Source organism: Thamnophis elegans, chromosome 1, assembly GCF_009769535.1.
Source record: "Thamnophis elegans isolate rThaEle1 chromosome 1, rThaEle1.pri, whole genome shotgun sequence".
NCBI lineage: Eukaryota > Metazoa > Chordata > Lepidosauria > Squamata > Colubridae > Thamnophis > Thamnophis elegans.
Window position 1 is genome coordinate 52,843,326 of NC_045541.1, and position 24,642 is coordinate 52,867,967.

Sequence of the window (24,642 nt, forward strand, 5' to 3'; positions counted from 1 at the left end):
CCATATTAATCCCTCAATTTAATAAGTCCCTTAACAAAAGGGAACTTTTGAATATTTTGAATTTATAGTTTAGGGAGAGCAAATGGGATCCAGATCAATGATTTATTGAATAATAATTCAATTTAGGGCCATTCCTCTTGTTTTTAAGTATGCAGGGGTTGTCATAATTTTGTATATTTGATGCAGTCTATGTAACACCATTGTCTATTGTTTGAGCCATGTTATTCTTAAAAACCATAAATTTGCTTAGGTTGAATTGGGATTCACTTCATGCAATAGAAAAAAAACAGTAACATATTTATTTGACCATGCTAGGAAGTCATAATTCTTCCACTGGTTTTATCTATTTACTTACCATATGCATATGTGGAGGCATGCATAAAAGGCAATAACTGAATTCGTTTTGATAACTATATTAATCCATCAATTTATATCCTTGTTCTTACTATATTCTTTTCTTTTCTCAGAGTCATTCATTTGGCTCTGCTACTCTGCTAGTTTTTGCTCTGTTACAGATCAGAATACAAAAAGTATTAGTTTCTACTTAGATGACCTTTTTAATTTAAACAAATATTATGCCTGAAGTAAGAATATAGTTTAGTAACTTTAAGACATCAATAATAGCATAAGGAATCCTGATTAAATGCAGAGGAGTAAAGACATAATTCTACAATTTTTACCCAATTATTTAGCCAAAAAAGGCAGCTTATAAAAATCAGTAATCAGATAACCCTGGATTTAAACTAACGCTCTAAAAATATAAGGAAAATGGAATGGAATGGTGAGGGAGGGACTGGATGGTAATTTCAAGAACTACATTCTGGTAGGAAATTTTTGATTCTCAGCATTGATCCAGCCAGCTCTCCACTGATTAACAGTGGCTCTCCAGGATAGGACTGCTTCCCAGTTCCTATACAGCAGTGTTTCTCAATCTTGGAAACTTTAAGACTTGTGAACTTCCACTCCCAGAATTCCCCAGTCAGACTTTGACATGGCTGGCTGGGAAATTCTGGGAGTCGAAGTCCCCAAGTCTTAAAGTGGCTAAGGTCGAGAAACGCTGCTATACAGGGTTGTCAGAATTTGAATTTGGTACAGTAATGCAAATAAACCAAAATCCATTATTACATCCCGCTACTTAAATTTGGTATAGGAAAAGAAAGAAAGTACAGGTAGTCCTTGACTTATGACCAAAGTTAGGACTGGAAATCCAATTGTAAGTCATTGCAGTTGCAAGTCAAGGCATCCACACAATCAGATTCATTTTTTCAACATTTTTGCTGCAATTGTTTAGCAAATCACCATGGTCATTAAGCAAAAACATTTTTCAGAATTGGTGTTTTTTGTTGTTGTTTTGTTCTGCCGAAAATCAGCAAAAAAAGAGCACAAGCCAGTTTCCAAGTCCGTGAAATGAGATCACATGACTGCGGGGGGGACATTTTCTGATGGACAGAAGGGATTTATGGGCTGTAAAGTACCTGCTCTGAGGCTATCGTAACTCCAAGTATAAAACAACCAGTCATAAGTTGAGGATTTCCTATACACTCAAGTTATATAACTATTCTTTCAATCTGTAGCAACTCTCAATAAACTTTGCATTTAATCCTGACCTCAACTATTGAAAAGTCTGGTGTAGTAGGGAGAGGATAAAGTAATGCTACTTGGAGCTAACTTACCTTAATGGAATTAATTTCTACAAAACTCTTTTTGAATTGCCAATCCATAACAGAAAAATAATAATGGAAATTAAGCTTCAGGCCTACTGTTTGTTGTGATATGATCACACACTAGCTTTCATTTTTTTAATGGTATTGCTTTCCAGGGCTGTAATTAGTCCAATTTTACATACAGTTTGATTAGACAGTCCTGTAGATGATGTTTAAAACAAGATTGATAAAACATCAGATAGTAATTGTCTTACTGTGCTTGTACTCTTAAGAGTAGGGATGGATAGATGATGTTAATAGAAATTAATTAAAATTACCTGTCAATATAGTATCCTGTATAGTTATGTGATTCTGCGTTTCTGTCTTACATAACAAACCTCTCTCTCATACACACACATCAAGTTCCCCTCCTATCTTCCAGCAGTAGAAAGCATGGTAAAAATGAGTTAAATTAACACGTGTTTATGGAGATTCTCAGATCCAGGTCATGGTTGTCCCAAAGGTGCTTTTTAAAATATATCCAGTTGCCTCTTGGGGGGGAAAAGGGGGCGGGGAAGCAACTTACGGTAACATGGTAGCCACACTAAAAGAAGATCTAAACTGTAAGTGGGGGAGCAGAACTAGATAGAGCTGAAGACCAAGGAAGATAACTGAATAGGGAAGGGAAGAAAAAACAGCAAGTAGTTCTGTTTAGATGTCACAAAATGAGTTAAATTTACAAATACTTCTTCTTAATGAATAATATTCAAAGAAATGGATACTTTTCAATACAGTAGCCATGACTACAGTCGTTCAAAGTGGTCTGCCCACTTCTTTCATCACCTTATTCTATTCTTATCAGTCACATTCATTATCATCAACCATGATAGCCTTCTGAGAGACAGTTGCAAGGGGTTAAAAACAGTGTTGTGTTGCAGCAGCTTCTAGTGTTTCTGGAAGGGGAAGATGAAACCCTTTGGTACTTTGTTATGGGTCCTGCAATGCATTGCCCTTCTTCTCCTTCAGTTTAACATACACAAAGCCACTGAGAAAGGTCTTTGGATGAAATATCATCAATGTTGTTTCATATCCTAGAGAAAGTACAGTGAAAGTCTTGGTGCCTGAAAGCTGCTAAGGTCCAGGTTGGGGGAATAGACTTTGGCCCAAGCAAGATGGATTCCCTGTGGATTTGAAGCTAACAGATTCTGGTTATATCCTTAGTTTTGATCTGCATAGGGTTGGGCTCCCCTAGACAGAGTTGACTTGCTATCTCTTGGACTCATACAGTTGGAGGCCTCGTCCAAAAGCTTTTTGCACAATTACATGGCCAGTTGTAGCTATTTCTGTAACAGGAAGTTTTGCCTGATAGTTACTCATGCTCATCTCTAGATTATTGCAATTTGTACTGCATGGAGATGCTCTTGACGACCACTCAGAAACTACTACTAGTCCTGTGTATAAACATATTGTTATTGGTGTGCATTGGCTGGCAGGTAGCTTCTGGGTTCAATTTGAGGATCTGACTGTCTTCTTTACAGCCCTCCATGATTTAAGGCATGGGTACGTCTCCTCCTCTAAGTCAAATATTCTTGTCTAGTGAGATCTGCCATTTGAGGAATGTCATCCTCACAGCTGAGCTTTCTCAAAAGTGTCCCCCCTCTGATCTGGAATAATCTCCCTGCAATATTCAAACTGTCTTAAGTTGTCAAATAACTGAAAAACTACAGCTCTTCTGGAGGGCATTTGGGGAAAAAATACCTGGAAGTGTAGAAAGTACTGTGTTTCCCCAAAAATAAGACAGGGTCTTATATTCTTTTTACCTCCTAAATAAGTTCTTGGCCTTATTTTGGGGGAGGTGTTATTATTTTTTAGGTGCAGGAGGCAGCGAGTGTGGTCACCTCATGGCTGCTGTGTTGCAATATTTTCGGGGAGCGCTTATTTTAGCACATGCGCTCAAAAGCCTGATTGGGCTTTTTATCCGGGGAGGACTTATTTTCAGGGAAACAGGATAGTTACAGATATTAGTCATTTTTTGTTCCTAGTTATTACTATTTTTAAATTTACTCCTGTATTCAAGATTACATAAGAACCTCAGGGTTTTCAGATTGGTGTGACAAACAGAATAGAGAAGGTTAAAAAATGCTATTGGGCTCCTTTGGTTTGGGCTTGTTAATTTAAATTTTTAGTTGGGAGAATTTATATGTTGAGTGATGGTGTTAACTTGGTTAGAACTGACTTGGATTTGCTTACCTTTGTATCATTGTCATTTAGTGCTAGTTATCACATAATATTAGATAGAGATAAAGTTTTTCACCAAACAAACTCTCTGTATTCAACATGAATGCCGGAACATGACATTATGATTTTTATAGTTTGGGATTTTTATTGTCATGAGCCACCCAAAGTTTTGTTTTAAGCCTTACAAATCTTTTAAAGAAATAAAAATAAATTATTCATACCATTTAGAAAATTTAAAGATTATCTGAAAGATGTTTCTTATTCAAAAATGATCTGAGAACATTCCTGCATTGCCTTGCTTTTTTGAGAGGGGAAAATAATCCCAGTAAGTATATGTTCCAGACAGTACAATACTTATATTTCCAACACTGATAGCCTCTATCAGAACCTGTTTTATGTACAAACTTTGTGTTCTATATGTTTATATATTCTGTACATCCATTTTCTCTAAACCCATATACAAAAAATGACCAGTAGCTTTAAAAATAACATGTAGAATTTTGTTCTGCATTTCTGCATCAATTTTACCCTAGCACTTACTGGAAAAGAACAAATGACTTCTAATAGTAAGATCTTTTTTACACATTTGGAAAGTCAGAATTATTTTAGAAACACTGGATGTCACATGTAATGATGAATTGCTAATTCTCAGAATCTTGCTTGCATTGCCAGATGCTTTCTTAGTGGGAGTTAGGGTAGCTCTGGTTCCTGACCAGCTGGGACCATAATTTTCTAAATTCTTTGATGTTTCCAGTTTTACTGAACAGATGTGTCTGTCCTTCATCTGAAGTATTTTAGAATTAGCAAAAAAAAAAAAAAAAGCATAAGAGTTTTTTTTGAATTCCTCCCCATAATCTGTGGGCGAGTAAATCTGGGAATAGTCCTTGTGGAAAAAAGAGATATCCATGATTCCAATGTTATAGCAGAAATCAGTATACAGAAGAAGTATAAGCTACACCTTCTACTAAGATTATCAAATTTAATTTGGAGAATAGGGAACTGTTTCTCAGTGCATCAATAATGTGCAAATGAGGTTGCTCATTCGCTGCTCTTCTTTCCTTAGTTTTATAATCATTCCCAGTCTTTTATAACAAGTAGAACTCTGGTGCTTTATCCATTGCCAACACCATCAAAAGCCAAGAAAGAAATGGCAGAAGGAACATTGACTTTTAAAAACTTATCCATATTTATGGTCCAGACCTGGAACCATACTTGTGAAAAATATTATTATTTATTAATTCATGGAATAGTATATCATGGGGGCCTTAATGCATTAATGTGATTTTGCAGAATACAAAATGGGTATTGTAAAACTGGTATATAAACTGCATCAGATACTTACCATAAGTAGGTAGCATACTTCCACAGGAATGCATAATGTGAAAAGATAGTTGAACTTAAATTCCCAACTTTGTTTATTGTATGCCTCAGCTTTAATTGTTTTTCAGATTTCAGCATCCCAATAATTTATTTTTTAGATTCCTTGAGGTACATAGCAGGAGTTATTACAGCTGGAAGAGGGAACATGTTTTGCTGACCAGGATAGGAAAGTAAAACACAAGAGCTACCCTGTTCTGATGCTTTGCATATTTGTTTTGAGGACAACTGACTATCAAGCTGTCAAGAACTGGAAATCTTTTGCCAAGTTTGCACTATTTCAGTTAAACTAAACATCACCTTCAAATAAGTTCAAAACTCAAGAGTGTCTGAGCCTATAACCTATGCTATAAAGCCTATGAAAGATTAGATCCTTCCCATAGCATTGGGAAACATGTTCCGTTATAATCCCAGCTATAAACATTTTGACCATGTTGTGCCTAATGCACTGAAGTTGCTGCTTCAAAACATTGCAGTGCTCATTTCAGACATATAAATTTCATAACACACTATTAGTTGGTTGACAGCTATATAAACAGATCAGGGAAGGGGTAGATCAGCTTTTGCAGCAATGCTGTTGTTCCCTCTCCTGGGATTTCATTTTGTAAGGTGCCAAGAAATTCAGAATTGCGGACTGGAGTCACCAGACAGAGTTTTCTCAGAACTATGAGAAAAAATCTCATCTCTGGAGGTCAACAAAGGGCTTTTGTGGAGGAAATACCAAATGTTTCATTGAGAGGCATGTGGTCTCCCAGCCCAGGGAATGAAGCAATTGCCTAGGTCACAGACTTTTTGGAAAATGTTGTGTCCTTAGTAAACATAGCTAGCTTTGCTTTTTGTTTGTACATTTACTTGAAGTACTTTAAGGAAAACACTTGTGCATGATTAAAGCGTGGAACATCAGATATTTTTAATCCTAAAATATGAACATCCTCTGTCCTGACTTTTGAAGAGAGAGAGAGAGAAATTGGTATTTTTAATGTAGTGAGCAATCAGAATTGACTTGACTCTACTAATTTCTAAACTTTATTGAGTGGTGATGGTGGATTTATTTTTTACCAGAGTGTTGACATGATAATATACTGTTCAAATGACTTTTTTCTAGAGTAGGGATGCAAAAGATATGGTTCTCCAGATTTTCTTAACCTATAATTCCTGGCAACCCTAAGAACATAGCTGATGGTGAGGGATGCTCCCACAAATCTGAAGGCTACTAGGTTTATGAACACTGGCGAAAACACAGTAGGATTTGTAAATTTTGATTTCCAAAATCAAAAGGAAACAAAATCTATAGGAATAGTTTCATGGTCAACAGTCATATTATTTGGAATTTCTGGGTGGTGTCATTCCAGCCAGAGCAAAGGTTATTGTTTGAATTGCTTATAGCTTTCTGTGTTCTGATTGAATATGTGTAGCTTTAAACGAAAGTTGTTGGACTTGAAATTGCACTGGAAGAGGAGAGATAAAGGCAGGCATTAAAGATGTTGATGTCTTAATCATAGTGCCATCTTTAATTTCTGAAGACCTGTTTCTATGCAATTTAGATACCACTGAATCAAAAGTAAGACCAACCTTTTGGCATACTCTTATGTTGGGAGCTATGGTTAGATTATGGTTTTGGTCTTATCAATACTTTGTTGAGTAGAGTTCATTTTAATTTAGACCTTTACACTTCTATGACTTGTCTCTTGCTTTCCCTTAGGCTCATTGTGCTCCATGACCATTGACAAGGTCTTTCCTGAGGATGAGGGCCAATACAAATGCGTAGCTGAGAATACTGCAGGAAAATCAGAATGCATTTGCAGCGTCTTGGTGGAAGGTAAGTAAATTGTCCCAAGACTCAGAAGTTTTCTTAAGAGGCCTTAGGTGGTACTATTCTGATTCTGTTTATGTCAAAATTCCAATTCCTTTCTATCTGATTCCCATTCCTAAAACTTTGCAAAAAGGGGAGGGTGTTTCTTTTTAGTTTATTCTTGGTCCATATGGCTTCCAAAGTAATTCGGCTTTTGAATGGGACAGTGAACCAAACAATCATGTGTCCATATTGTGCTTCAATTAAAGACCCTTCATGCTGCCAAAATTTTGATAAATATGAATTTGCTTTAAAACCATGTCAGTATTATTAATACAATTATGGAATACAACTATTGACTGTTTCTGTACCAAAGAAACAGCTATATTTGGAGCATTTAACCCAGAGGTGGGTTGCTGCCGGTTCGGCCCGGATCGGCTGAACCGGTAGTAGCGGCGGCGGGAGACTCTGCCCACCAGGAGTAAAAAAATTAGCAACCCACCTCTGATTTAACCAAATGATGAGCTACTGCACAGAAGATAAGATTTAATAGTAGCAAACTAATAGCACAAGTGAAGTGAAGAACAAACAAGTGAAATGTTTCTTATTTTAATGCTTTGTTGTTGAATTGGAACTGTGATAGAAATTTATCAACCAAGAAAATAATGAACAGAGCCTGTGCTTATTTGTTGTTCTGGGCATGCCTGTTTCTTAGTTGATTTTCATCCACCACTCTTAATGCAAGCAGACAAAACCAGCTCAAGCTTAAATCAAAGCACATGTAACTTTTGTGGCAGCATAGATTATCCCCTAAGACTTTTTATTTAGACAATATATTAATTTTATTTTACTTAAATCCTGCCTTTTGCCCAGTTTACTTAGAGCAGTTTATATTATTGTGCTCCATAAAGTAGCTTGGAGATGACCTTGGGGAAGGAATTCATATAAACCTCAATTTAGCCCAGATAAACAAAAGGAGGTGGGGGAGGAAAACATTTAAGATTGCCTTGCCTTGATTCCCTTTAGTGTAAGTGGGAAGAGAGAGAATCTATGTCAGTTTTCAAGATTCTTTTATTATAGCCTAAAACAATAAGAGTTTCAATAGTTCATGTGTTTCCTGGCCTGATCTAGCTCATTTTCATTCATCCTTTCTTTTGGGGTTTATTAGACTGAATGTGTTTGGTGATGGCTACTTTGTCAATTACAAAACTAATATTTAGACTCTTGATTCATCACACTAAATATTGTTTGTATCAAAAAGGATAATTTGGCAGGATTCATATATCATGCTAAGTCATACACTGCTATAAGGTAAACCGATATAACAAATTAATGTAAAACCAAGTACATTTCAATATGAAATCCTGTTCCAATTCTGTTCTTAGCAGCTCAGTTCTTTCAAAATCTGATTGTTCTATATAATCATCATAATAATTACTAGTCCCTCATAAGCATTTCATTAATTAGTTATCTAATTAGTTTTTAAACCCATTACCACATCCAATGGCACTAGACTCTATAGATTAGTTACGCATTTTAGATTTCCTTTATCTGTTTCTGAATTCATTGACAGTCAGTATCATTGGATGTTTTAGTTTTAGACTATTGGAAGAAGAAAACATTACACACGTACAAGTGCTCCTCATTTAGCATCCACAATTGGAACTAGCAACTTGGTCATTAAGTGAAGCAGTTGGTAAGTGAATTGTGACTGCATTGAACCCTAGTTCAGCTTTCCTTTGCTTTACAGGACCTGTGAAGGTTGTAAAGGCTTGATGATTGGTCAAGTTTACTGTTTCATCTTGGTCATACCTGCCAACTGTCATATACAAAGCAGTCACTAAATGAGGACTATCTGTAGATTTTTCCTCCTATAGTGGGATTTCATGTAGTTTTCCAGTTCCAGCTGAAACGCCTAACCCTGCTCTGAAGGAATTTTTGGACTCTCCTTATGGATTATAGGTTTTCTGAAGTGCCTTGAGGGGACAATGAGGGAAAATAGTTCTGTCAGCAGAGATCATTCTGTGTGTAGAACAATACCACTGTAGTCACAAGGTCCTTTAGCTGAACATTCCTCAGAAATGCTGACTAATTTGTGACAAATTGTGTAGACGACACTCAAGGCAAATATGAATCCCTGACTTTTTAAAATCAGTTGTTCGTTCATCACAGTTGCTTTATTTCAGGTTCTGGCCTTCCTATCTTCCTCCATTATTGGATAGTGCACAGCTATGTGCTAAATTCCAAAGACATTGACAGAATGTCAGTTCGAGGATCCAGTTATAGTCACAGATATATTGGTTGTCCACAATGTTCCTTCTTTAGTGTCCCCAATTCATCTTTCTGTTCACATGTAACTCTTACGCATTTGAGGATAATTTAAATCTTGGCAAAGGGCATCAGATAAAAACCTGCCTTTTGCAAGATACATTGCAAGATCCTCAGTGGCTTTATAAGGTTATGTTGCATCATTAGAACAAATTAGCTCCTTGCTGTTGTTTAATGCAAATTTATTTTGAATATTAGTCACCTTTACTCACAAGAAATTAGAACAGTACCATAGCACTTCACTTTTCAGTTTCCATTATTTTATTATAAGGTAATTATGCGGTCACTTACCATACAAAGAAGCAAGATACCTAGGATACAAATGCAGCCAGTATAATGATGTTCTTCCTAATAATAGCAGTTTTTGCTATCCTATTAAATTCTGCCAATCCAATCCTTCTATAATATTTGAAATAGAAACTTGAGAGGTTAACAGTAGCTCATATCTAGAATAATTATCATTTTTGTTTTAAATTTAGACTAGAAATATCAATATTTTGTTACTAATTTTGTTTATAAAATTGTACTGGAAATAAGGCGGCTATTGTTTTCCAAAGAGTCACCAAATTTTAAAATTACATTATATCTTTTTCCCCATGGAATTTCAAGTATTAGACATAGTGTTTCCAGTCAGCACTTAGCAGACCTAGATCAGTTCATGTTCATCAAAATTATTGTAGCATGTGTCCTTATTAGTAACTTGCTTGACCAGTCCGATATAGTCATTTCCATCCAGTAGAATATTGTATTGTGTTCTTTGCTTCCCTTTCTTTGTTTTGTTTTAAATGCTTGAAATTGATTTTTATTTACCACAGGCAAGCACACCAGTGTCTATTTAGAGCAATCAAAGATGCAAGATTACTTCAAAAGACAGAAGACATAGTTGATACCAAAGAATTTTGTTTTGCTTGAATATATCTTCTAATACCATGTTTTCCCAAAAATAAGACAGGGTTTTATTTCTTTTGACCCCCCCAAAATAAGCACTTGGCCTTATTTTGGGGAGGTCTTATTATTTTTGAGGTGCAGGAGATGGCAAGCGTGGTCACCTCATGGCTGCTGCTGTGTTGCAATATTTTCAGGGAGGACTTATTTAGCGCATGCGCTCAAAAGCCCAATTGGGCTTATTATCCAGGGTGGTCTTATTTTCGGGGAAAACAGGTAGTATATATACAAGCTCTGTTGGTTTCACTATTGCTTCTGGTTCAATACATTTTACAATAATACAGAGATACAAACATCTTGTTTTGAATAGAACATACATAATGTGAGTAATCTTCGTTGCAAATAGTCTTGATTTTCCTGAAGTCTTTAGCATAAACCCTGATATCAGCTTATGTGGCTCTACTCCAAAACTGCAAACTTGATCACTTCTTTCAGCATTAGTTCAATCGACTTTATTTTTCCTAACTCCTTCATTTTAGTCCTCTTCAGCAGATTCCTATGTTTTCATAGAAAAATAACCTTCCACATGGGACATAACCCAAATAACCTGCATGCATGCTTTGAGTACAGTAATAAGATGGATGTTTAAAATTTAGAGATTTAAAGAGTTCTAATCGTAACATTTCCTGGGGAGCAAAGAAACTATTTTCATTCTGTTCTTCAAAATGTATCCTGTCCAAATCCTCTTTGTTAAATATCACAACAGCCAACAAGCTCCATTTGCTTTCTAGTCCAATCAGAATCAAATGAAACACAAATTAGAGTTCTTTTTCATTTCAGTTATTGCTCTTTAACTCAAAATGGTGATTTGATTCTTAATTATTCTAACCTCCCCTGCCAACCTGTTTCCAATTTGAGAGTCTTTAAAGTCAACGGAAAAGAAGACAAAAAGCCAAAGACTTCACTGGGTTCTGTGCATGGAACAGAAAGTATGTATCTTTGCTTTTTCTTCATTTTTTTCTGAAATTATATAGATGCTTTGAAGTTGTTTTCTGTAACTGTGGTTTAAATGGTCTCTTCCAGGTATATTTATTTAATTAGTTTGTATGCCGCCCACTCTCAAGAGACTCGGGCGGTATATTGAAACCAAATATTTTTGAAAAATCCTGGGGATTTTGAGGAGTTCCCAAACTGGTTGAGATGGTCAATCCGAAAAGTCTGATTATAGTAACACCAAAAAAAAGTTGGCTGGCACTGCTTGCATGGACCCTCAAAGTCTTGTATTTCTCTGTGTGGTTGTTCCTCTATTTCCCAACAGCTGAACAACAAATGTCAAAGTAATCATTTTCACCATGGAAATAGGTGAAAACTTTTCTGTATGGACCTGGAAACCTGATAAAAATACTGGAGATACTCAGATATATAGCTTAGATACTGTCATGAATGAATTCCATCCCTTTATTTTGCCAGAAAGCCTTTTCTCCATTACCTCTTCCATTCTTTCAACATCCAGAGATAAGCCATAGGTGTAATCAATCCAAAAGGTCCCTTTCCATTAAAAAATGACACCTTCCAATTACACCAAGTAACTTTCACAGGTTCCCCTTGCAGCCGCATAACCTCCTCTAATCCTACTTCTACATTAATCTTAATCTTACCTTAATCCTAATCCTGGACAACCATTTGACCATTTGAGCTTCTCTTCTTTTTTGAGGAGGAGGGTGTAAGTGCTATCATGACATTGTACAGTGTGCAAGGAGAGATTATGTGATAGATTCTTTTAGAGAGGGAGAGTGGATTACTAATGTTCATTTTGCTATTGTTGCTGCTGCTGTTGATATATAAAGCCAATCTGAAGGTCATATGCTCAGCCTTCCATCCTTCCGAGGTGGATAAATGAGGACCCAGATTGTTGGTTGCAATATGCTGACTCTGTGAACCGCTATAGGGTAGGCTGTAAAGCACTGTGAAGCGGTAGATAGTCTACGTGCTATTGCTATATATATTTTATTCAAGATTAATAGTAATCAGGCACCTGTAATTTGGTAGTTTATGGCTGAGTTTAGCAGTTTGAACCTCATGTACTCAGAAGCCCACAACAAGGGAATGTTGGGGCTGTATGATGACGAAGTATGTTAATATTATCTGATAATTGTTTTGATGATTAAGGAATTGTAAGTGCAAGAAAACATTAATGAAAATTGCTTATCCTCTGCTGATAGAATATTGTACATGTAGCACAAGTTCTTGGATATCCTGCTTTTCTGACAACTTTGGTGCCTGTCAGTTTCTTGTGACTTTCAATGAAGACATTTGACTAGCTGTGATTGTTATGATGCAAACAAGCTTTGGCAAGTTTTGGAGGACAATCCAATGTGATTATGAACCATTGCAACATAAATTTTCCGCTGTAATATAACCAGGGGTATTCAATTAACTTCTGTGATGGCTTTTTTTCTCTTTCCAATTTGCAGTTATCTCACAGGCTGGTTATTTTTCTCCATTATGAAAATGTAAATGTTTGTTTGGGGTTTGTGAGTTGGCTGAGGAAAATCAAACTTCTGATTTGCTGAATAAGTATCTCGCTTTATTCTGAAATTAATATTGACAAAAGACTGCATGGAGAGGAATTTAGTACTCACATAAAAGTGTTAATCAGGAGTTTCACGGGTATTGTGATTCCTCATAGTCCTCACACCATCTCAGACAAATTGATTGTCCAATCTTTCCTTGAAAACCTCCGCAATAGAGCATCCACAACTCCAGGAAGCAAGCTATTCTACTTAATAAACCATCCTGGACAAATGATTGTCCAATCTTTCCTTGAAACCTTCCAGCAGTGGAACACCCACAACTCTGGGAGGCAAGCTGTTTCATGGATTAATTATTTCCACGGTCAGGAAATCCTTCTTATTTCCAGGTTAGATCTCTGTCTGCAAAGTCCAGGACAAAACCTTGATTAATCCCACTGCATACTTCTCTCCACATAAAGACACCTCTATTGAGGACCACACGTGAGTGTGGTTAAGTCAGCCAACTACAAATCCATCTGGAAGTGGTACCATTCTATCCCACATTATTTTATGTTTACCAAGCAGGAGCTGGTCTGCTTTATTAAATGTCTTAATGAAATCTATAAGTATATTACATCCACAGCATTCCTGGTCCAGTAATTTAATCACTTTATTAAAAAGACAATAAGAGTTGTTTGGCATGACCTGTTATTAATAATCCACGCTGGCTTCTAGGAATAACCTTGTATTCTAGGTGATCATAAATCCGCTCCTTGAATATCTTTTCCAGATGCAAAGACAGGTGCAAGAAAGGAATTAAGCAGTTCTGCCTTCTCCCTGCTGCCCATTTCCTTTTTGCCATTGTTTCTCACTAGCGGACTAACCATTTACTTGTAGTTAGTGTCCTATTATTGTCCTTATAACAAGTTTTGGTGTTGGAAGGAGAAGAAAACTTTTTTTTCATACCAGAGCAACTAAAGATGAAATCTTCTGTAGAAGTTTTAGGGAAGACACGATTGACATAATGATGACTTGGCCTTTAAAAATGCTTATTGTCGTACCTTTGGGCCATAGTAAGCAGAATTAGCTCATGGTCATGAGTGTAATATATACAACATGCTAGTCACTGACTTTTAGGTTACTATTCCAAATAAATGCAGATGTGTTATTCAGAGAATATAAGATACAGCCATTAATCTAGTACTGTGATCATCTCAGATAGTTTTGATTTAAAGTTCATTTAATTTGACTTATTGATTAGGAAAGGTGCAATAACTACTTTTATAAAGACTGGAAGCTCTTTGTGGATTTTTTTTCCTGAAAATGAACAAAATGAACTGGTGATCTGTGGATTTACTGATTTAAAAGGGTTCTATGCACTCACATTAAGTGTTATTAAATGTTATTCTTCAGTTTGGTATGAGTGAAGATTTTTATGCTGAAAATGATGTTTATGCTATCTTGTGAATAATATCTTCAAGATACATATCTGGAGTTTGTATAAACATAAACCTCATTTTCCAGCCCACTTTCCAATAAAATATGAAATATTCCTTTAGGCAAAAGCCTGATGAAATCATTGCAAATTCACTCACACATAATATTTACGTAGTAGTGGTGCTAAGTCAGAATTTAATTTTTTGTTCTTGCTGCTTTCAAATAATTTTCTGAGTGTCTTCAAGTCTATCCTTGAATTGTTATTTTCTTTATAAAATCCTGGAATTATAAGGAATTAGCAAAAATGAAAGGGCTGATTCTGTCTCCAAATACTTTAGGGAAGTTCCCCTTTCATGTTTTCTGGAAAAATCAGCATGTTTATGTTCTTTATGTTCCCCCTTTTCCAATGTTTCTCCTGAAAAACAGCATTGCAATATGTCTATGGAGATCAACAGCAATTGGACTTTCTGGTTGTTTTTTTTAAATATTCACTTCTCTTCCAAGAAGCTTCTTCAGCTCTGTCTGTATTCTTCCATTCGCCCACCATCCAGTCAGAGCTGAAGAAGCTTCTTGGATGAGAAGCAAACGTCTTCAAAGAAAAATCAAAATGCTCAGTTGCCTCTTGAAAAAAGCATCTTTGGGAGTAGTGCAAAAGCTTCAAAACAAGGATTAGAATTAGAATGAAAATTGTTGTGGAAAAAAATGCAACTTTTAATAGAGATACTTGAATATTTTTGACCATTTCTTTTTGAAAATCAGTTCTGTTCTATTCAAGGATTTTTCTGCTACCCTTAACTTTTTGCAAATTATTTACAAAGGTCATTTTTTAAAAATATAAACACGTTGTTTTTTGACATTCTTTTCAAACATGTGCCAGCCACTTGTTTAATTCTTTATTGATTGTGTGTGTGTATGTTTCCAGAATAAATATCTTAAATTCAGTGTTAAAATTGCTAATATAACCTTTTTTAACTTCTAAGGGACTCTAGAGAATATTAGGGATGTTACCCAACTTGGCGATTCCAGGCAACCCACACCCCACTGTTCCTCAGAACAACTGCTGCTATGACTTTTAACTCGTGGAAAGCAGCAGGACCCCCTTTATTTCTGATGTAGCTCACAAATCCATCAAAATAGCTAAAAAATATTTATTTGTGGAACATAATAAGCAAAGCAGTCATTTGATACCTTTAAAAAGTGTTATCCAATAATGGAATATAGCCTGAATAATTCTCTTTTAGCAACATTGTTAGTCAGGAGTCTTAGTTTCTTGTTATCCCTAATTCTGTTTATTAACTGCCTCATGCTCATTACTTTGTTTATTTTTTTATTATACTTCCCCTCATCTTTTGCTAAAATAGCATTTCATAAATCCACAAATACTAAATTCCGGAGAGAAATGTGTCCCTTCTGTGCTCAGTGAAAAATTCAGCTGCTTCAAGTTTATGGTGTGGTTCTCTTCTGTCTTCCAGCATCAAAAAACAAAAACAAAAAACCAATGTTTATGTGGTATCTGAATCCTTGAGGAAATATATCCTCATGCCTGCTACTACATAAATCTGTCTTGATTTTTAAGCCAAACAAATGTCTTCCTTGATTACTCTACTTTTCCGGAGAAAGAGGTAATAAATATCATTCCTGATACAATATGTTGACTCACTTCTTCAGAAAAGAAGAAGGTGGAACCCTGCACAGTGTTTGAATTTCCAAATTAGAGTTACCTCTAAGAAAATTATATAATGGCATAGCATTCTATTCAAAATCAAATAGAACAATATCAGGTTTTTCAGGACAGCCAAACTCGGCATAACACTAATTCATCTTCCGTTTGGAAATAAACTTGTCCCCATCCAAATGCTTGTGTGTTTGGGAGGTTTTGTGCCCAACTTAATCCTAGCATTTGGCCTAGGCCAGTGATGGCAAACCTTTTTGGCTTGCGTGCCATAAGTGGGGGGAGCGCAGGGGGGTTGTGTGTGGGCGTGCTACACCTATAATGCAATGCGTGACCCCCCCCAGTGCGCATATATGTATTAAAGGCGCAACCCCCCCCCCCATTTTTTGCATCCTTTTTTTGCCCTCCCCAGAATCCAGAGGCTTTATAGGAGCCTGGGGAGGGGGGACAAAGCCTCCCCCGGAGGCCCTCTGGAGGCTACAGGGACCTTCAGGAGGCTTCCCTGAAGCCTCCTGATCACTTAAATGACCCTCGAGCAAACTGGAAATCCGTTCCCGAAATTCTGGTTTGCCCATAGGGCTGTTTTTTTGCACTCCGGAGGTTTCAGAGAACCTCATGAAGCCTCCGGAGGGCTTCCAGGGGGCGGGGGAGGCTCTTTTCGCCCTCCCCAAGCTCCTATAAAGCCTCTGGAGCCTGGGGAGGGCGAAAAATGGCTTTTAAAAAGGGGTGAACTTAGCTGGCCAGCGCGCGCATGGGTGCTGGCCAGCTGACAGGGCAGTGCCTCGCGTGCCCTGACAAATGGCTCCAAGGTGGCACGCGTGCCATAGGTTGGCCATCCCGGGCCTAGGCCCTAGAATATTACAGCAATACTTTAATAGATTGTCATCAAATAAATATGACCAGTGTTTTTGTATCTTTTTCCCCCCTCTAGAGTGGAAAATATAGAGCACTTTTTAGTAGGGAAAGGGGGAAATTATTTATCTATTATTGTATTATGTATTATATTTTATAAGAATATTTACATCATTATCTCTGTTAGATAGTATGCAACCAAGGCATCAAGTGTTTAAATTTATTTTCATTTCTTTTGTCTTGAGGAAAAAGTGGCATTGGTACAATTCCAAAACTTAGAAATTGCTACTAAAATTGCTATTAAAGCCAGGCGCACAAAAACACACATTGAGGAAAAGAGCCTAGGGGTAGCTCTAAGAAGGTTTCACTTTAACACTACCCCTTGCCTGGAAAGATTAATTCCAATTATAGTATAATAATTTCATGGCATTAGAGACAAAACCTGATTTTGGCAGATAAATCACCTTTTTTTTACATTCCGGAAGTTGTATACTTATGGCTTTTCCTTATAGCTAGGCACTTTCTTCAAGCTAGTGTGAAAATCCAGTTGTTATATGTAGAGCAATGGGGAGAATGTTCTAGTTGAACAAACCATTCCTTCTTGGCACCCAGTTAAAGCTTCTGCGAGGTATGCTATTGAGATTCAGCCAGATTATTATGCTTTATAGTTTATGCCATCCGGACACAAGCTGTGATTTAGTTAATACTGGCAAAGAGCAGAATTTTCCATGAAGGATTTATTTACAGTTTATTTTCTGCATTGCTATCTGGGAGCAAGCAGAAGGAAAGTGTGATTGTTATTGATTGCCACCACAGAAGTAGATCATGAAAGCTTATCTGTGCTGTACACAAAGCACAAAGTTGGTTTTTTGCTATTGCACTAACCAGCTTTATTCTTTTTTCATTTGCGATGCAACAGCCACTTTAAAATTAAATTATTCATAATTATCTAAACTTCTAAAATGAACTGTGATATGTTTCTTTGGCAAATATTTCTTCAACGATATCAGTACATCTTAATCTGATTTATTTTTTTTGCTGCCCTCAGTTTCTTATATGTAGATTATGAATTGTTCTGTATCACTTTACTTATGTCCCATTGCCTGTTGCTGCAAGCTCAGCATAGGTTATCAATGTTGCATAGGATTTTCAACATTTTTATCCAATACAAATGACCTTCTTGTGTTCATCAGGCAATCTTGTATACAACCTATAGACTAACCTCAAAACCAAAACCTGAGAGCAATTGGAAAAATGATTAGGACCCTTGTATCTAAGTTTCCAAGGACATCAGCAAAATCATACATCAGTACATCTGCAGCTGTTGTTCTGAATTTAATACACTGTTCCAGAACATTTGACATGGTTGTTGCGGCAATTTTCAAATAGCAAATAGTTCCTGGGTTAGATTTAAGGGGACGACTCTGTAATCTGTACTGAAGTGACTGAGTAACCGAGTTTTCTTAATTTAGTGAGGTAAATATTCCCTGTCTCTGCTATAGAGATTAGAACAGCAATAACTGAGAAATAGCTTAGGGTAGGGTTCTTATTTTTATTCTCCCATCATTTTTTTTTTTTAAATTGAGACCTGGTTGTCCCCGGCCTGTGCTTTTAAACTTGGCATTTAGGTCTTTCATTAAGGAATGGTTGGTTTTTCATTAAGGAATTGTGCCATCACAACCATTGTTAAGTGATCTACATATGATTGACAATAGAAAAGATAAAGACGTGAGGCTTTTTATGCCATTTCCTCTTTCACTATCCTACATGCCTATTTTCAGTGGTGGAAGAAGCAGTCTGCATAAGCCAATTCCCTTTCCTTTTAACCTTCTTCCTCTCAGCTCTCTTTCTTTTTCACATTCATCTTTCTATGCAAGTTTGGAAAATGGAATCTGGATCTTGGCTAATGTCTGTCTATCCTTCTTACTTGATTTCTAATTAAAGCTGGTTTTCTCTTTTATGATATTGACTTTTCTTCCTGCACAAGATTCATAATCATTATTGAGAACTAATTCCCATACAAAATTGAAAGCTGCCTTTAATGTTTCCTTGCATTCTATAATGTAAGGCAAAACAAAGTTGCATTCAACTTGGAGCACTGAAATAGGAGGACTCACAGGGCAGTCCAAAATGGAAAGTTGGCAAGTTAGTTGGGGGTCAAAGGTTATCGAGTATGTTTATGCTGTCATGTTGGGATCAAAAAGAAAGAAAATATACCAAAGCAGGCTTCATGAAAAGTCTTTTGCTCATTTAACCAGAAGACTTTGTCCTTCCTTTACTTATTTAACACAGCAATATGTTCAGAAGTGGTATTCAGCCAGTTGTGACAGGTTCTAGAGAACCGGTAGCAGAAATTTTGAGTAGTTTGGAGAACCAGCAAATAGCCTGGCCCCACCCCCACTGCCTCCCAGCTGATCTCTTTTGTTGCCCTGAACAGGAGAACTGAGCTGGAAGTAGGTTAATGGTGTGGGAGGAAATGGGATTTTTGCAGTATCCTTCCCCTGCCACACCCACAAAGCCATGTCATGCCCACAAAGCCATGCCACAAAGCCAGTAGTAAAAAAATTGAACCAATCTCTGAATACATTCATGTGTTCTAAGAGGTGGAAACTATAATATGCTATATATATGTGGGGAGCAGTTCATAGGAAGAAGAGTAATGACTTAGAAAGCAACAAATCTTGCTAATCTTAGTTAAGGATATTGCAGTCAGAGTTCATTCAGAGACATAGCTTCCCCAACACCAGTCATTTCATCTTCAAATTGAAGAAAACCCTTAAGTAAATAGTTCCTTGCATGCTTTCCAAAGTAGATATTTGATAAACATACGAAATATTTAATCAAATTCCTGAACGCATTTGTTTTTCATGCTAAAATTAGCTTTTCCCTTGTTTTTAACTCCTCCATTCCTTTCTGCTCTCAATGCTTTGGAAACTGTTTGAAAATTTTGAATCCAGTAAACGTTCCATTGAGTGGGGCAGCTTGGATGTCTCCATCGGAGGAGCAGCTCTATGCCCCACTTGATTTCACTGAAATTCTTGATAGCGTGGAGGTAAATGGGGCACCTCAAAGCCGATTGGTGAAGCACGGCCTCTGCCCCACATATTCATTGTGGTATGATTCCAGTGGCTCTTTATGTTAAAAGAACATAAACACACATTATACCACTGTGAAGTAGTAGATATGATAGGAAGAAATCCACAGTGGACAACATAATTCCCTTGGCTCCATCAGGTTCCTTGAATTGCATTTAATTTTTACAAACAATGTTTTAAACTAATTATTTTTAAATAAAGTTGACATGCTGCAGAACAATTAATGATCTGCATACCTAATATCTTTAGTGCATAAGGAAGCTTCTACAGCTCTATGAGCTTTTTTAAGAAATAAAAATAGTAGGCATTTCTATCTCAGGGTTTTGTTTGAAAAGTGCCCAAATAAAAAAAGAAACACAAAGCAAAATAAGAAGTCCGGAAGGCAGATTGCAGATATATTTTGGATTTTGATCATTTATTTCTGTGGCAGAGGTAGATTTATACTGGCCAGGTTTGCTTGGCATTAAGTCTTATTGAACATCATAGGACTTAGATCAGCTTTTTCAAGGAAAAAAACCTTGCAGGAGTCTGTTAATAGCTATAATTAGTGGCTAGATGAGAAAATAAGGAAAATATCATTTGCACCTCCAGGATTTTGGCCTTTTCTTTGTCAGCAGCTTTTCTCACACTATAGCAATAGCACTTAGACTTATATACTGCTTTACTGCGGTTTACAAAGTCAGTATATTCCTTCAACAATCTGGGTCCACTTTTTACCCACCTGGAAGGATGGAAGGCTGAGTCAACCTTGAACCTGTTAGGGTCAAACTGCTGGCAGTCAGCAGAATTAGCCTGCAATACTGCATTATAGCCACTGCTCCAGCAGGGCTCTATCAGTGTTCAAGAACCCTCTATTTTTATTGCTAAGCTACTTATTTCTCATATTACTAGCCAAAGGCTGCCTTCATCTATCCCAATTTTCACTTCTGTCTTCTTTTGTTTTGGATGGTAAATCATTTCAGAAATTTACTCTGGCACTCTGTGAACAAACAACTTGAACTGCCTTTGAATTATCTGTTTGCCTTTTTTCTGCATGAAAAAGAAATGGTTAGTGAAAGAGTACATTTGCAACACAGGGCGGAGTTCATTCGTGTTCATTGGGAATTGTATCTGGGTGAAGCAATCTTGGTGGAACTCTTTTTAAGGATATGTGGATGGAGGTAGTCTCTGTGCAGTTGCATGCATTTTTCCCCATTTTTGAGAATTTGCTCTTACTGGAACTGCACAGAGAGCTATTTATTGAGAGGTTAGAGGAGTTGGGAGTTCTGCATTTCTATTTTTAGTAAAATGCCTGAAAAGGGAAACAGGAGAGACTGGGACAGGAACAAACACAGCCTTTCTGAACATCTCTTCTTATGGGGCTGTAGTTAAATGGCATGACAAAAGTTTCATAACAGGCCCAGGAAGTAGATTTTTCTCCCACATAGTATGTACTTTTCTTCAGGTTAAAGCTACAGTGTATTAATGATATTTAATGACATTCTTCCCCCTCCCATACCTAAGTCAGGTTACTCCATACCATATATAATTTAAATGGGTTTTTTTTCATTTTTAATAATGACTTCTTGTATGTTTTTATGATATTTTGATATATTTACTGCTGAATTGATTGAATGGGAGGCTATATAACAACATGCCTAAATTAAAGAAAAAAGCTTTTCTTCAGCCTTGTTCTGATATCCCATGAGTATTTGATCACTGAAGACCAACATCATTGGAGATGTATAGACACACCCATCTCCTTTAAGAGAGGGACGGATTGTGTGCATATGTGAGACAGAAAGAAAATACGTTTACCAAATTAATGATTACCCCGCATAAGCCTAAGATGCATTCAATCTGTTCCTTGGACTGTGGTCCATCCTTCCTGTGCTTTCACAAACTTCCAGGTACACTGAACATTAGCACAAAATATAGAAGAGTAAATGCATTTCAATAATTCTAGTTTTTAATTATGGTATTTTGGTCAGCCTGTTGATTGCAGAAATGCGTTTAAGAGCAAGATTATGTGGGGCATTATCTCTTTCTATTTCATTATTACTCTATGTACAGAAAATATTTACTGTCATGCCTCCAGGTTCTATGAATTCATACTATCTTTCCCAGTGATTATAAGTTGAAAACTTCCACATCTGAAATTCCTATTTTGTTTTTCGTTTGTTTTGTAAAAAGTAAACATATCTCCTTCCCTTAGATTAAACAAGAGACATGGCACAGGGAAAAGGGTAGAAATAGTTCTATTAATGCCCCACTAATAGATCTTTGTAGATGTGGTGAGGAAAGTGTGCAGCCTAATGTTTTGTGTGCATAAGCTTCACCTTTTGGTTAAAAAGTGTAGATTTAAAGGTCCTCACTAAGAAAAGATATGTTACTTTTCCCTTGAACCCTACTCAAACAAAGAACAGTGAGAGCTGTGAGAGCTTTTGGGAGCTTCGTCATAAGTTTCGTTATGTAGTTTGCCTTTGTTATCACATACAGTGACCTGTGTACACATTTATTTCCACTAGGAATCCTTTCTAGATTAGAGATTACCAGTCTCCTCGTCCCTAAAGCATATTTGTAAGCAGATGTTGCTTAAGATAAGATATGATGAGATTTGTTGGATAAGTAAGAGTTTCAACATTCAACATTCCTACCTGAACTAGCTGAACTTTTTTTTTCCTTACTAGGTGAAGCAACTGTAAAGAAGAAACCAGCTCCAAAGACTCCACCCAAAGCAGGTATTGCTCAGTATTAGTATGGAGAAGACTATGAGGCATGAGTAGGTAGTTCAGGACAATATGTGTTTATTGAAAATGTTTACACCCTGTATTCTGCTGAAAGGTTTGCATGTGATCCTAGAGGCTTACAGTCTGGATTAAAAAAAAAGACAACGGAATCTGAAAGAAAGGTTAAAAAGCAAAGTCAAGGATCATTTCTTAAGTTAATCATAATTCTTTTTTATATAAGTATTAATTCTAATTAAGAATTTCTTGTATTTAGAATATTGCAATTTAGAATATTTAGCATAAAATTATTTGAGTTTTCCATATCAGATTGATTACAACATTAGAACAAGATATTGCCACATATTACATCAAAGTATTTGTTGCACAATAAAGGTTTTGATTTTGAACTAGTTACATAGTATTGAAGTTTCCATTGTATAATACCAAGAGCCGGGGGAGGGGGGAGAGGAAGAGAGAGGTCAATAAAAGGAAAAAGGTATCAGCAAAACAATTTAACTAGAATTTAAATAGCAAAGTTCTTAAGTTTAATCACAATTCTTGCAATGACTAGATCTTCCAGTAACAGAAGCTAATCACTTGGCATAACATGTGCAGTGATTGCCCTTTTCTCCAACCTTCGCATGTCCACATTCTGTTGTAATACCTTAATTAATTTATCTGTGAAAGAATAAAAATGTCTGAGGATTATTAATCCTCAGGTGGGTTGCTAATTTTTTTTATTACCGGTTCGGGCACGTGCATGACGCTTCTGCACATGCCCAGAAGCAGGTGGGCAGAGCCTCCCACCACTACTACTACTGCTGCTTCACCTAATCCGGGCCGAACCGGCAGCAACCCACCTCTGGTATCAGGTTAATATATTGTATACTTTGACATACTATTTTAAAGAAACCCTGTCTCTACAAAAGAAATGCTGAAGCATCTTCTTACTAGAATTTTTTAGATTAATCAAATAAGGAGAATGAATGATAACAAATTGAAACTTTATTCAAATTCTGCTTAAAATTTCATTTAAAAAATGCAGTGAATTTTCTATTTTAGTTATTGCTATATGCCCTTAAGCTAAACACCTGAATAATCCATGACTTTCCAAATCAAATCAGTTACTCATCTAGTCCAGTATGACCAGCTATTTTGTAAGAAACACACATAAAGGGGCTGGAGTGTCTTATTACTCTACCAAAACAATTGGAAAGGGAATTAATGAACTCCTACAAGTCCTGGGTAATGTAAAGCAGGTTTGTTCCCATAAAATCTGAAGCAGGGAATATAAGAGGGTCTCTAGGTCTAAACCAGGAAGATCCCAAGATCAAGAGGACTTTCCATGGAAGTGGGAATCCTCGCCATCTTTACTGTTTATACATAGGATGATTGCTTGAATAGCCAGTATAATTTTGGAACTCTTTTTCCCCTGTAAAGAATCTTTGAAGTTGGACTGGACTTACAGCTTTAGCAGGAAAAGGCTTGTACAGTCTGGCAAAGTTCTTAGTGCTTTTCATAGTGGACTATCATTCTTACCATGCCTGTCAAAAGTGAACTTTGGGTAGGTGAGAAGGATCTGGATGGTCAATTGTATTCCAAGGAAACTGGCAGGTTTCTTTTCCAGGACTCATTGATCAGCACAGATTTATAAAGCTTCCTCTGTCCTTTGAGTTTTGACTAATGGTCATTCATGAATTTGATTCAAAAGAGGTCTAAGGACTCCTTAGTTTGGATACATATTTTGCTAGCAGGCCTTGAACCATTAAGTAGAGGTTGAAGGATTCTGTTATCTTAACCATAAACCAGATCCTCTTTTTTGTTAGATATAATTTTGAGGCTGGATAAACAATTGGTTTCTATTTTATATATCTGGTTCAATATATTCGTAATTTTTACCTCTGGAAAAAAAATCCTCAAAAGTGTTTCCTCTTTTTATCAGCTCTTCCTCCTCAGATTGTTCAGTTCCCAGAAGACCAGAAAGTAAGATCTGGTGAATCAGTAGAGCTATTGTGCAAAGTATCAGGAACCCTGCCTTTAACATGTACTTGGATGAAATTTCGGAAGCAGGTAATAGAATTTTTGCGGCTATTCTTTTAATC

The 24,642-nt window shown here is 36.6% G+C and overlaps 1 protein-coding gene across 1 annotated transcript in view; it reads left to right on the plus strand.

Annotated features, from left to right (window-relative positions):
* LOC116507659 (myosin light chain kinase, smooth muscle-like) overlaps positions 1–24,642 on the plus strand; it is a 101,124-nt gene that overhangs the window by 39,219 nt on the left and 37,263 nt on the right. Inside the window, 5 exon segments of the mRNA XM_032215971.1 lie at positions 6,961–7,077; positions 11,182–11,205; positions 11,208–11,252; positions 22,502–22,552; positions 24,483–24,610. Of these exon segments, the coding sequence (XP_032071862.1) occupies positions 6,961–7,077; positions 11,182–11,205; positions 11,208–11,252; positions 22,502–22,552; positions 24,483–24,610 (365 nt within the window).